The sequence below is a fragment of the Marmota marmota genome, unplaced genomic scaffold (genome assembly GCF_001458135.2).
Source record: "Marmota marmota marmota unplaced genomic scaffold, marMar, whole genome shotgun sequence".
Classification (NCBI taxonomy): Eukaryota; Metazoa; Chordata; class Mammalia; order Rodentia; family Sciuridae; genus Marmota; species Marmota marmota.
The window spans coordinates 6973297-6987301 of NW_026000283.1; the positions used below are offsets into that span (position 1 = coordinate 6973297).

A 14005-nucleotide genomic window follows, 5' to 3' on the forward strand; every position below is an offset into this window, starting at 1 on the left:
TTTTTTTTTGAGATAGTCTTGCTGTGTTTCCCAGGCTGATTTGGAATTCCTGGGCCCAAGTAACTGCTCCCTCCTCCCAAGTGGCAGTATCTTGACAGTTGGTTGCAATATTGAATTTGAAACCACATTAGTGAACTTTCTTTACTTTGTTAAATTAAAACTCATTTGTTTCTCTTTCACTTGGAGTGGATCTTTTATGCATGCTTTCATTATTTTGAGACATTATGCATTGGTCAGTTGGAAAGTTTTCATTCACTGAATTATGCAGCTTTTCCAAATATTGGCACACTTCATTGTATGATATCAAACACATTCCTTAATATCTTCACTGAGTTATCAGGAGAGTCTTTATGAATTGGAAAATAGTCAGTCCCATGGTGGCAGAAACAAGTTTTCCAAAATTCTAGTTTTTGTTTGAAATCTTAAATTTTATTATTGGCAACAAGTACTCTGTTGTTTTCCTTGAAGTGACAGACTCCATGGGTTCGTTTTTTAGAAAGTGACCAGCTAAAGATCCAAGTCTAAGTAACCATAGTTTAATTGCTCGTCATTTTTTCAAATAAAAAATGGTGTTCCATAAAAACAAGATAGTTCAGCTTACAATTCAAATAGTTGCACAAATGTTTTTCCTATAGACAACCATGGTATTTTGATGCATGGCAAAAATTATGCATACTTCTCATTTTATTATACAGACTGTTGAAAAGACTTGTTCTTTAAAAGAGGACATATTCCTAGGGCTCAGGATTCTTTTGGGGGTGATTGTGCTGGGGATTGAAACTGGGGCTTCACCCATGCTAGGCAAGTGCTCTGCCAGAGCTCAGGAATTAATAATAACTTTTTTATTTTTTAAACTTTTTGGTGCTGGGATTTTTTTTTTTTTTTTTTAAAAACCAGTGCTACTATTTATTTAGACTGAAAGTGTGTCACAGCCAGTTTGGGGGAGAAGACTAAGATTTTAGGGTTGAGTCGTTTTTCATCTGTTGTGTCAGACATCCAATGCATAATATCCACTAAGCAGTTGTAAATATGATTCTGGGAGGGATAAAATCTGAGGTAGTTAATGGTTAAGAACACCTGAGAAGTGGATTAGATCAAAGAAGGAGGGAGAGAAGTGGGGAGAGAAGGAGAACATTCCAGTGAGAGTCATTGGACAAGCAAGCATAGGTCCCAGGGTGGAGATTTATCTGAGGAAGGAAGAGGACTGCACTGCACCCTTAGAACACCTCTGCCATGGAGCTATACCCCTAGGCCAAAACAATAAAAAAACCAAGAAACAAAACATGTAACATAAGATCTACCTTCTTAAAAATTTTTAAATGAACAGTAGAGTTTGTTAACTATAAGCATGGTATAAGCATATCTCTAGATCGTTTTCATCTCCCAGACTGGAAATTTATACCCCTTAAACAGCAACTCCTGTTTTCCCCACCCCAGCCCCTGGTAACCAGCATTTTACCTTTTGCGTCTATGAGTTTGAATATTAATACTTGCATGGTAGAATCATTCAGTGTTTGTCTGTCTGTGACTGGCTTATTTCACTTAGAATACTGTCTTCAAGGTTTATCCATGTTTTAGTACATGGCAGGATTTCCATTTTTATGACTGAATAATCATTGCATATATGTACAACAACACTAACCATTCTTCTCTTGATCTGTTTCCACATTCTTGATTATTGTGAATAATGCTCCAATGAACATGGGAGTGCAGTTGTCTCTGAGATCCTGATTTCAGTTCTTTCAGGTAAATACCTAGAATTGGGATTACTGGATCACATGGTAGTTCTTTTTCAGTATTTTGAGTAACTGTCATACTGTTTTCTGTAGTATGCCTCATTTTATATTCCCACCAGCAGTGCACAGGAGTTTTAATTTCTTTACATTCTTCCCAACACTTATTTTCTATTTTTAACAGAAAGTTTTGTTTAATATATATTTTTTAGTTGTAGGTGGACACAATCAATACCTTTTTTATTTTTATGTGGTGCTGAGGATCGAACCCAGTGCCTCATAAACGCTAGGCGAGCATTCTACCACTGAGTCACAACCCCAGCCCACTTATTTTCTTATTTTTTTTTATCCCCTAGGACTGGGGATTGAACCCAGGGTCTCATGCATGCTAGGCAAATGCTATACTACTGAGCTACATCCCCAGGTCTTATTTATTTTACTGTAAAAATAATGGTCATTGTGACAAGTGAGAGGTGATATCTCATTGTGTTTTTAATTTGCATTTCTCATAGTTAGTGATGTTGAGCATCTTTGAATATACTTGTTGGCTATGTTGTCTTTGGAGAAGTATCTTTTAAGTCCTTTGCACTTTGGGCATATGTTGGGGGAGGATATTGGCAATTGAACCCAGGGACGTTCAAACACTGAGCTATATTCCCAGCCGTTTTATATTGAGACAGGATCTTACTAAGTAATCCAGGCTGACTTCAAATTTGAGATCCTCCGGCCTCAGCCTCCTAAGTAGCTGGGATTACAGGTGTATACTATCATGCCCAGCTCTTTTTGCCCATTTTAAAGTCCTGTTTTTTTTCCTGTTGTTGTTGGAGTTTCTTTTATGTGCTGGATATTAACTCCTTATGAGATACAGGTTGAGCATCCCTAATCCAAGGTACAATATGATTCAAAATTGGAAATACTGAGTCCTGACATTATGCCATAAAAATTTCACACCTGATGTCAGATGACAAGTTGCATTCAAAACTTATGTGTACAACAGTTTATTTAATGTCTCCAAGGGGGGAGGATTCTTTCATCCCCCTTTCATTTTTTGATTTTTTTTCTGCATGTGCCACATGACCCCCATGTCCAGATTATCCTATTGAGCATGCACACAAAGAGTAATACAATGACATTTGTGTGGTTCATTATACACAGACTTTAAAAAAAAAAAATGTGTGTGGTACTGGGGATTGAATCTAGGGCCTTGTGCATGCTAAGCAAGTGTTCTGCCAATGAGCTACATCCCCACCCATTTTTATTTCTTTATTTTGAGATAATGTCTTGCTAAGTTGCCCAGCCTGGCCTCCTACTTGGGCTTTTCCTTCCTCAGCCTCCTGAGTAGTTGGGATCATGGGTGCACCACCAATACATTGCTATAACTTTTGTATATTGATTTTGTGTCCTGCAACTTTATTCTAATAGTTTTTTGTTTGGGTAGAATCTTTTTTTTAAGAGTGGAAAGTAGAAGCTTTATTAAAGGACAGCAGAAAAGACTTCTCCCCAGAGGAAGAAGGGGACCCAAAAGGTGGAATCCATGGAAGTGGGAGGTCTTCCCTCTTTTATAGCTAAGGTCTTCTTTCAGCTTTCCCCTCATTCCTGTTCCGTTTCCCTCTATCTTGCAGTGATTGAATGCAGGTGGGAAGGCCCAAAGGGTTGGGAACAGGTGGGCTGAAGGAGTAATCTGGGCAGGAAGGGCCTGGGGCAGCTTTTGATCAGCATTTCTCTGTTTGCTGGGAGCTGTTTCATTAACAGTTCCTTAGAATGGGTTCTGGGCCTTGGGGACATTAACATTTCAATTTTCCCAAGTGCTGCTCTGGTTTCCTGGATTCCATTCTCAATAATGGCCTGCATTTTATTCATCTTACTCGATATTAGACCCAGTTTACCGGGTCTACACTAACTACCTATCTTTAAATCTGGCTTCATTTCCCCCTCTAATTTTGGGAACTCCTTACTGCTGTAAGGAAAGGGGGTGATGACAATTCTGACTTCTTCCAGCTGAAAGGGGGTGGTGTTGAGCAAGCAGTTTGGAGTCCCCTTTTTTAAAAATCGGGTCTATCGAGTGGTCCATGATAGAAGTCCGATTGAGAAGTAACAGGCTGGAGGGCCATTTGAGTGATGGGTAGTCTATAAGAGAAACAAGTAGTTATTAGCACTGGAACTAGATTAATACAACAATAAATGCCACAGCATAGGAATATGCCAACAAGTATAATGACAATGACAGAGACTAACAATGTTTTCCACTAGGAAGTACCAGAGTACCAGGAGCTAAGATATTGTTCCCATGACAAGGTTGGCGAGGACATGGCTTCTATCTGAGCATGTAAATCTTTAAGGATATTAGTCACATTGCCAGAATTGTCAGGGATGTAAACACAAAATTCAGTTTTAATAATGGCACAAGTACCGCCTTGAGCAGCAGTGAGGACATCTAAAGCCATCCGGTTTTGTAAGATGGCCTTCTTCATAAGTGTTATTTCAGTGTTAAGGAGAGAGATACTTTCCTCAACATCATGGAGGGCAGTTTGAGTATAATTGTTTAAAGTCTCTACATGCCACATTACATCTTCTAAACCAAGTTGTGGTATACACAGTGAAGCTAGATGATCATATCAACGAAACACAGATTGTCCCCATCTATGTTTGAGGTTGGGGAGGTTTGCTGGTTGTTTTATATTTGGGGTCCATCTCCCCTGGGTAGAATCTTTTTAAGGTTTTCTACAAAGAAGATCATACTATCTGTGAAGAGAATTTTACATTGTCTTTTCTGATTTGGATGCCTTTTATTTATTTTCTAATTGCTCTGTTGAATAAAAGTAGTGAGTATGGGCATTCATGTTATGTTCCTGATCTTATAGGAAAAGTTTTCAGTTTTTCACCATTGGATAGAATGTCAACAGTGAGCTTTCCATATATGTTTTTATTATGTTGAGGTAATGGCCTTCTGTTCCTAGTTTTTATCATGAAAGTGTTGTTTTGTCCAAAGACTTTGTGCATTTATTGAGATGATTTTATAATTTTTATTATTTTTTGAAGTACCCGAGATTGAACCCAGGGGCTTTTAACCACTGAGCCACATCCCCAGTCTTTAATTTTTTTTTAAAATATTTATTTATTTTTTAGTTGTAGTTCAGCACAATATCTCTATTTTATTTATTTATTTTAATGTGGTGCTGAGGATTTAACCCAGGGCCTCACACAGTGAGCGCTCTACCCTAGCCAGAAGTCTTTAATTTTTTTAAAAAATTTTGAGACAGGGTCTCGCTGAGTTCCTTAGGACCTTGCTAAATTGCTGTGGCTGGCTTTGAACTCTTGTTCCTTCTGCCCCAGCCTCATGAGCTGCTGGGATTACAGGTGTGTGCCACCAGGCCAGGCATAATTTTTATTCTTTGTTCTGTTTGTGCGGTTTATTATATTGATGGATTTTCATATGTTGAACCATCTTGCATTCCTGGGGTAAGTCCCACTTGGTCCCAATGAATGATCCCTTTAATGTGCTGTTGAATTTGCTTTACTAGTATTTTGTTGAGGATTTTTGAGTCTGTGTTCATCAAAGATACTGAACTGTAAACTGGGCATATGCCCATAATCCCAGTGATTTGGGAGGCTGAGGCTCAGTGGTAGAGAGCCCCTGAGTTCAATTAAAAAGAAAAAACAAAACAGTTGTAATTTTCTTTTAATGTTCTTGTTTGATTTTGGTGTCAGAGTATAGTAGTCTCTTATAATCTTTTTTCTGTAATGTTTGTTATAATGTCTCCTCTTTCATTTGTGATTTGAATCTTTGTTCTTTTTTTGCATAGCTGAAGATTTGCCAATTTTCTGGATCTTTCAAAAAATTAAATTTTTGCTTGCTGGGCACGGTGGTGCACACCTGTAATCCCAGTAGCCAGGAGGAGTGCATGTTCAAAGCCACCCTCAACAAAAGTGAGGCACTAAGCAACTCAGTGAGACCCAGCCTTTAAATAAAATGCAAAGTAGGGCTGGGAATGTGGCTCAGTGGTTAAGTGCCCCTGAGTTCAATCACCAGTACCCCCTCTCCCACCAAAAATTTGTTGATTGCCCCCCTTCTCAGTTTCATTTGTTTATTCTCTCATCTTTAGTATTTCCTTCCTTTTGTTAACTTTGGGCTTAGTTTGTCATTTTCTAGTTCCTTCAGGTTTTGCATTAGGTTGTTATTTGATCCCCTCCACCCTCTAGTGGTGCTGGGGATTGAATTCAGAGCATGGTGGGCCAGCTCTACCACCAGGCTAGATCCCCAGTCCTTGAGAACTTCTTTCTAATGTAGCCATTTACTGATACAAACTTCCTCCTTAGTACTGCTTTTGCTGCTTCTCATAATTTTTGTTATGTTGCTTTTTTTAGTTGTCTCAAAGTATTTTCTTATTTCCCTTTTGTTTTTTTCCTTTGACCCATTGGTTGGTCAAGATTGTGTTGTTTAATTTTCACATAATTGTGAATTTGCCAGTATTCATTCTAATATTGATTGATAACTAGTTTTATTTCATTGTGGCTGGAAAGGTACTTGGTATGATTTCATACTTCTTTAATTTGTTAATTTTTTTGTGCTCTAATGTGCTGTGTCTTGGAGAAAGTTTCTTTCTTTCTTTCTTTCTCTTGTTCTTTTTTGGTATGCTAGAAAAGAGTGTATTTTCTCCTGATGGGGGAATGTTCTGTATATGTGTTAGGTTCACTTGTTCTGTACCATTCAAATCCTATGTCCTTATTAATCTTTTGTCTGGATGTTCTATACATTATTGAGATTTCCTATTATTGTGTTGCTTTTACCCTCTGCTGTCCATGTTTGTCTCATATATTTATGTTCTCTGGTATAGTTGTATATATATTTTTTATAATTATTTTTCTTGTGAATTTACTATTAAATAGTGTCTATCTCCTGTGACAGTTTTGAGTGAAAATTTATTTTAAGTATAGATACTCATGCTCTTATTTTGGTTACCATGTGCATGAATACCTTTATTCTTTTTTTTCGCTTTCAGGTTATCTTTGTCCTTAAATTTAAGATAAGTTTCTTGTAGATAGCACATAGTTGGATCTTATTATTTTTAAAAATCTATTTAGCTACTGTCTTTTGGACATGGAGTTAAATCCATTTATGTTTAGTTATTGGCAAAAAAGGACTTGCTGTTGCCATTATGTTGTATTTTGTCTTGTAGTTCTTTTTCTCTTCGTGGCTGTCTTCTTTTTTTCTACTGAACATGCTATGATTGCATTCTAATTTTTTGGGGGTGTATATTCTGTAGATATTTTCTTTTTGGTTACCATGGGATTTATGTAAAGCATAATATGTGTCTCCATTAATATATTTTTGTTAGTTTATTTGTACTTTTGTCTTTCAATGTCTATACTAGAATTAAAAATCACTTATGTTTCAGGGTGATAGTATCCTGTATTTATACCTTTACCAGTGAGTTATATTTTCAAATGCTTTTGTGTTGCTCTTTACAGCCTTTTCATTTCCACTTGAAAGACTTCCTTTAGTATTTCTTGTAAGGCAGGTCCACTATTGATGAACTTCCTCAGCTTTTTTTTTTAATCTGAGAAAATCTCAGTTTTGAATGATATTTTTTTTGTCAAATATGGTATTCATGGTTGTCATTTTTTTCTTAATCCCACTTTTCAACCTGAAAGATGTCTGCTGAGAAATTCACTGTTATTAATAGAGTTTACCTCATATGTGATACTTTTCTCATACTACTATTAATAAGTCTTCTGTTCTTGACTTTTGAAAATTTGATTATATGACTCGGTGTGGACCCTTTTGCGTTTATCATATTTGGGATCCTTTGAGCTTCTTGAATCTGGATATCTGTTATCCATATTTGGGAAGTTTTCGACCAAAGTAATGGTCCATTCTTCTGAAACTCCCATGGTGCATATATTGGTTTACTTAATATTGTTCCAGAGTCTGTTAAGTTCTTTTCACTCTTTTTCATTCTTTTTTTCTACTTCAGTTCTCTGACTGGATAATTTCTGACCTGTCTTTGAGTTCATGGATTCTTCTGCTTGGTAAAGTCTGCTGGTGAATTCCTTTACTGGATTTTTTTAGTTTGTAATTTTTTTTTTTGTTGTTCTGGGAATTGAACTCAGGGGCATTTAACCATTGAGCCACATTTCCAGCCCTGTTTTGTATTTTATTTAGAGACAGGCTCTCACTGAGTTGCTTAGTGCTTTGCTAAGTTGCTGAGGCTGGCTTTGAACTCTGGATCCCCCTGTTTTAGCCTCCTGAGCTGCTGGTATTATGGGTTTGCGCCACTGTGCCCAGTTTAGTTCAGTTTTTTGCATTCTTCAGTTCCAGACTTTCTCTCTGGTTCTTTTAAAATATTTGCTCTTTGTTGAAATTGTTGTTTTGTTCATACATCATTTTCCTGAGCTTGTTGAACATCATTATGATAGTTATTTTGAATCCTTTCTTGGGTAACTCAGATTTATTTTGGTCCTTGGCCATGTCTTCCTGTTTCTCCATGTTCCTTGTAGCTTTGTATTGGTATTTGCACATTTGAAAATATGCAAATTTTCTTTCCTAGTCCTTATACTCCTTATGGACTGACTTTATAAAGGGGAGAACTTTTATCAGTCCAGCTGAGGAATTGTGGGAGCCTCTCAAACCTTTTCTGTTGGTATGTCTTCTCTGGATTTGTGTTTGTTTGTACATTATAGTAAGAAAATTGCTGGTTTCTTTTTGTTTTTGGGCGTTTGTGATGTCTTGGTCTGTCTGGTGTTCATGTGTTATACTACTGGTCCTTTGAAGTAGTATCATGCCCCCTTTTATGTTCTCAGTGCCCCCCACTCCCTATATCTTGAGTAAGCCAGATCCTGTTAGCACCCTGATTCAGGCAGTCACAGCCCAGTCCCTTCTGCAGTTCCAGCAAAAGATGGAATGTTGGACATATTATCTACTGTTTTCCCTAAGGAAGAAGCAATTGGTCCTATGGAGCTATAGCATGATGCCAAGCTCAGGCTACTAAGATCCGTCTGTATTCCAATACAGGCAAGATAGAAACTCCTCCCTTGGTTTACTTTTGTGGAATGCTCAGCACTTTCGACATAGAGTCCAGTCTTCTGTTTTTCTCCCTTGGGAGACTTCAGGTGTTGGAGTTTTTGCCTGATCACATGGTAACTGTGCTGGCGTGGGGTGGGGAGCAACTCTGGTGAGAACATCCCCTGAACTTTCTTGCTGGCTTCAATGTGACTGATTTTGTACTTGCCTTGGGTACAGGAGTCTCTCAATTGGTGTCTAGATTCCTCATAAAGGGAATTGTTTTTTGTGTTGTTGAATGGATGCTTTAATAGGAGGGAGGAAGTTTTGGGGATTCCCAGTCTGTTATTGCTGAAATCAGTCCCATCAAGGGCATTTATTTGTTTTTTTTAATTGAAAATTAAAATTAGATTTGGGCTGGGCATGGTGGTGTACTCCTATAATCGTGACTGGGGAGGCTGAGGCATGATTGTGAGTTTAAGGCTACCCTTAGCAATTTAGCAAGGCCTTAGGCAACTTGGACTCTGTCTCAAAAGGGAGGGGGCGCTGGGGAATGTTCTTTGGTTCAGCACCCCTGGGTTCAATCCTTGGTACACAAAAAGGAAAAAAGAAAACCCAAACCTCCAAACAAACAACACAGTTTAGGGCTAGCTAGGCCTCACTAGCCACATTGAAATTGTATGCAAGTTCATTTTATTCTTTTGTGGTACTCGGGTCCAAATCCAGGGTTTTGTGCATGCCAGACAGGTGCTTTACTGCTCTACTACTGAATTACACCCCAAGCCCCAAGGAAATTCTGAAATAAACTGGTGACATCTTTAGATTGGCCTTTTTTTTTTTTTTTTAATTTGCTTTGAGTTCTTGACCATGAAGAAGTCAATAAGACAGTTTGGTGCTACTGTCTTGGTACGTGCCTAGGCACCCAGCAGTCTTACCATTCACTGCTCTTGGGTTATTAATGCAAATATCTGTACAGCAATAAAGGAAAATGATGTCTGGGTATTATTATGAATTTAAGTTTGACCTTGCAGATCTCCAGAGAAACTCAGAGATTGGGTTTGTTGAAGCACATGCTCAGAACTGCTACTTCATTGAATTAAATAAATTCCCTTCTATTGTTCACCTAAGAGACTTTAAAAAATTATTAAAAAATGAATGAATAGTGACTTTTGTTATATATATATTTTTCTCATGGTGCTGGGGAGCAAATCCAGGGCGTCATGCATATTAGGCAAGTGTTCTGCCACTGAACTAGATCCCCAGCCCCTGTCAGATGCTTTTCATGCTTCTTTTGAACTATTATATGATTTTACTTCCTTTTTTGCTGTGCTAGGGATTGAACCCAGGGCCTTGCACATGTGCTTTACCACTGAGCTACATCCCTAACCCCATAATGTGGGGGAAAAAAACACAAAAAAAGACAATTAGAAAACAGTGGTGTAAATTACTTTGAAAGAACCTTGTGTGTTTGGGATAAGTTTAATTTAGTCTTGATATATTTTGGTATTATTTTTCTAACTATATCTATATATTTAATACTGTATGTATTTAAATTCCATGATGATGATGATGATAAGAACATTCATTTAGAATTACCTATATGTTTATTATTTTTCCTCATCACTTTACTGTAACTCTAAGGTTCTATCTGGAATCTTTATTATCCTGCCTAAATAATATCCTTAGGGCTTGGAGGTGGATCGGTAGTTCAGTTAGTGTGCTTGCCTAGCTTTCTGGAGACCTGTTTGTGAGACCCAGCACTGCAAAAAAAGAGTGGGGAAGTTCCTTAAGCATTTCATTTAATGCGTAAACTCTATTTTGGTTTTTTAAAGTTTGATCTTTTTTTTTTTTTTAAACTAGAAATTAAACCCAGGGGCATATTGCTGCTGAGCTACATTCCCAGCCTCTTTTTAAATTTTGAGTTAGGGTCTCACAAAGTTGCTGAGGCTGGCCTTGGACTTTTTTTTTTTTTCGTTTTAATTTGTTATATATGACAGCAGAATGCATTATAATTCATATTACACATATAGAGCACAATTTTTCATATCTCTTGTTGTACACAAAGTAGAGTCATACCATTTGTGTCTTCATACATGTACTTAGGTAATGATGTCCATCTCATTCCACCATCTTTCCTACCCCCATGCCCCCTACCTTCCTTCCTCCCCCTTTCCCCTTTGCCCTATCTAGAGTACATCTAATCCTCCCATGCCCCCCACTCCCACCACATTATGAATCATCAGCCTTAAATCAGAGAAAGCATTTGGTTTTTTGGGATTGGCTAACTTCACTTTGCATTATCTTCTCCAACTCCATCCATTTACCTGCAAATGCCATGATTTTGTTCTCTCTTAATGCTGAATAATATTCCATTGTGTATATATAACACATTTTCTTGATCCATTCATCTACTGAAGGGCATCTAGGTTGGTTCTACAGTTTAGCTATTGTGAATTGTGGTGCAGTAAACATTGATGTGGCTGTGTCCCTGTAGTATGCTGTCCTTAGGGTATAGACCAAGGAGTGGGATAGCTGGGTCAAATGGTGGCTCCATTCTCAGGTTTCCAAGGATTCTCCATACTGCTTTCCATACTGGCTGCACCAGTTTTCAGTCCTATCAGCAGTGCATGAGTGTGCCTTTTCCCCCACATCCTTGCTAACACGTATTGTTGTTTGTATTCTTAATAGCTGCCATTCTGACTGGAGTGAGATGAAATCTTAGAGGAGTAGTTTTGATTTGCATTTCTCTAATTGCTAGAGATGTTGATCATTTTTTCATATATTTGTTGACTGATTGTATATCTTCTGAGAAGTATTTTTTTTTTTTGGTGTTAAGATTTTTGTGTTTATATATCCTAGAGATTAGTGCTCTATCTGATTGTGTATGATAAAAATTTGATCCCAAAATGTAGTGGCCTTGGACTTTTGATCATCCTGTCTCTGGGATTATAGATGTATGCCTTTGTGACTGACTGAAGTTCAGTCTTTAGTTTGCCTTTTTTTGGAACTATTTTCTTTGGGTATAGAATTCACATTTGCAGATACTTTGTTTCTGCACCGTGAATATCCACTATCTCTATCTTTACTATCTCTGGCATTTAGTTTTTTTTTTTTTAATTTTTTACTTTGTGAAGTCCTCTAATGATGATATAATCTTGTCTTTTATCCTTTAGGTGCTTGAAAAATTTTGTCTTTGGTTTTCTGTAGCTTAACTGTTATATTCCCAGATGTAGATTTTGCTTCAGTTCTGGAAAACTGAATTGTTTCTTATCATTTGTTCAAATGCTGCTTTTGCCCTAATCTTTCTATTTTCTCTCTCCTGCAGTATTGGAGTTTGAACCCCACCCCAGCAACACTCTATATATACTGAACTAAATCCAGTGCCCGTTTTGTTTTTATTTTGAGACAGGGTCTCTGTAAATAGCTGAGGCTGCCCTTAAACTTTTGATCCTCCTGCTTTAGTCTCCTGAGTAGCTGGGATTACAGGCGTGGACCACCACATCCAGTTCATATTTTTTTTAACTGATATAACTTGCTTTATAAGACTCTTCTAGTGTTAGGATTGGAAATTGATACAGATTTTTTTTTCTGTTTTATTCTAGTTTGCATTTATGCCGGATTCTCAGTGAAAATAAAAGCCATGATAGTTCGACTTATAGAGGTAAGATTTAAAAAAGTTTCATAGCTGTCGTTTTTGGCTTGATTAAAATTTGTAACTATCCTGCTTTCCATTCATTTTTATATATGAAAACCAAATGTATGAGTCCACATTATATAAAGCATTTATATGAATACATTACATTCAGGATTAAAATTATAGTTAGACTATACATCTTGTATTTGACCTGCATTATAGTCATATGCTGTTAACTAATTTTTATAATTGGGACTTTGTATATTTACTTAAATTTTGGCAGTTAGCTGTACCAATCATAAAGTTGAGAAAAAACTAGTCTGGAAAGAAAAACTGTTTTTGTTTGTAGTAGAAAATTTCCAGAGTTCAGTGTTTTTACTAAAGCTGATTATGTTCAGGTGGTACCTGGGGATCTTGTTAAAGACAGTTGTCATGGAAAACATGAAAAGCAAAGGAGTTGTTTACTGCATATCACACAAATATGATTTATTATGTAAAATGTTATATAATTAAATTGGATGTAGATTTGAATTTTGAAGGATTTTACTGTTAAACATTTATTAATTTAAAAATAGGTATTGGATTTGTCAAAGGAGGGGCAAGAATAAAAGCAATTGTATCAATTAAGTTTTAAGCATTTTCACATGTAGCTTTTGTTGAGCATAAAACCCACAGTGTTTTTAGTATGAAAAAATACTTTTACAACCAACATTCTATTTTTAAAAATCAATATGTAAAATTTATTTTGGTTATTTAAATTATGATTTTGTGAGTAGAAGATTAGGACAGAATGTTTTCCAATAGATGTTTACTTTCATTTTTATAAAAAAATAAATATTACCTTAACATAAGAGGATATACTTTTTAAAGAACATTTAGCTGGGTGTAGTGGTGCAAGCCTGTAATCCCAGTGGCTGGGGAGGCTGAGACAGGAAGATTGCAAGTTCAAAGCCAGCCACAGCAAAAGCAAGGCACTAAGCAACTCAGTCTCTATAAACAAAATACAAAATAGGGCTGGGGATGTGGCTCAATGGTTGAGTGCCCCGACTTCAGACCCTACCCCCCACCTCCCCAGAAAAAAGGAATGTTTATATGCTTTAGTGGAAAGTATTTTTTTTTATCAAAGAGCCATTTTTGGTTTAATATCCTTAGCGTACTAACCCCCCCCTAATATTATTAACTTGTTTATCCTACTTATAAAATTGTATAATTAAGGACTGGGAGTTTAGCTTAGCAATAGAGCACTTGCCTAGCAATCGTGAGGCTCGGGGTTAATCCCAAGCACTGAAAGAAAAAAAAGATTGTATGATCACTCAAAGACTTTTGTGGTTAAGGTAACATGTTCTTGTTTGAGTAAGTCAGTTGACTGCCAGAAATTAAGGATGTATAAAAATATTTCTTCATAAAAACACTTGGGGGTGTAGCTCAGTGATGAAGTGCTTGCCTAACATGTTTGAAGCCCTGGGTTCAAGCCCAGCATTGCAAAAACAAACAAAAACACTCGGATACTTAATTTTTGTCTCCCCCACACTTAAAATCACTTTCTAACTTCTCAGTTAACTTTGATTTTTGCTTGAAACCTTGATGGAAAAGAGAGTCCTTAAAAAACAAAACCAAAAAAAAAAAAAAAAAAAACCC

General features: G+C 36.8%; 1 protein-coding gene across 1 annotated transcript in view; it reads left to right on the forward strand.

Moving 5' to 3' along the window:
- Positions 1 to 14005, forward strand: part of Thoc2 (THO complex 2) — a 110854-nt gene that overhangs the window by 8937 nt on the left and 87912 nt on the right. The window contains exon 2 of the mRNA XM_048797105.1: positions 12336 to 12394. Coding sequence (XP_048653062.1) covers positions 12336 to 12394 — 59 coding nt within the window. The remainder of the gene's footprint in view (positions 1 to 12335; positions 12395 to 14005) is intronic.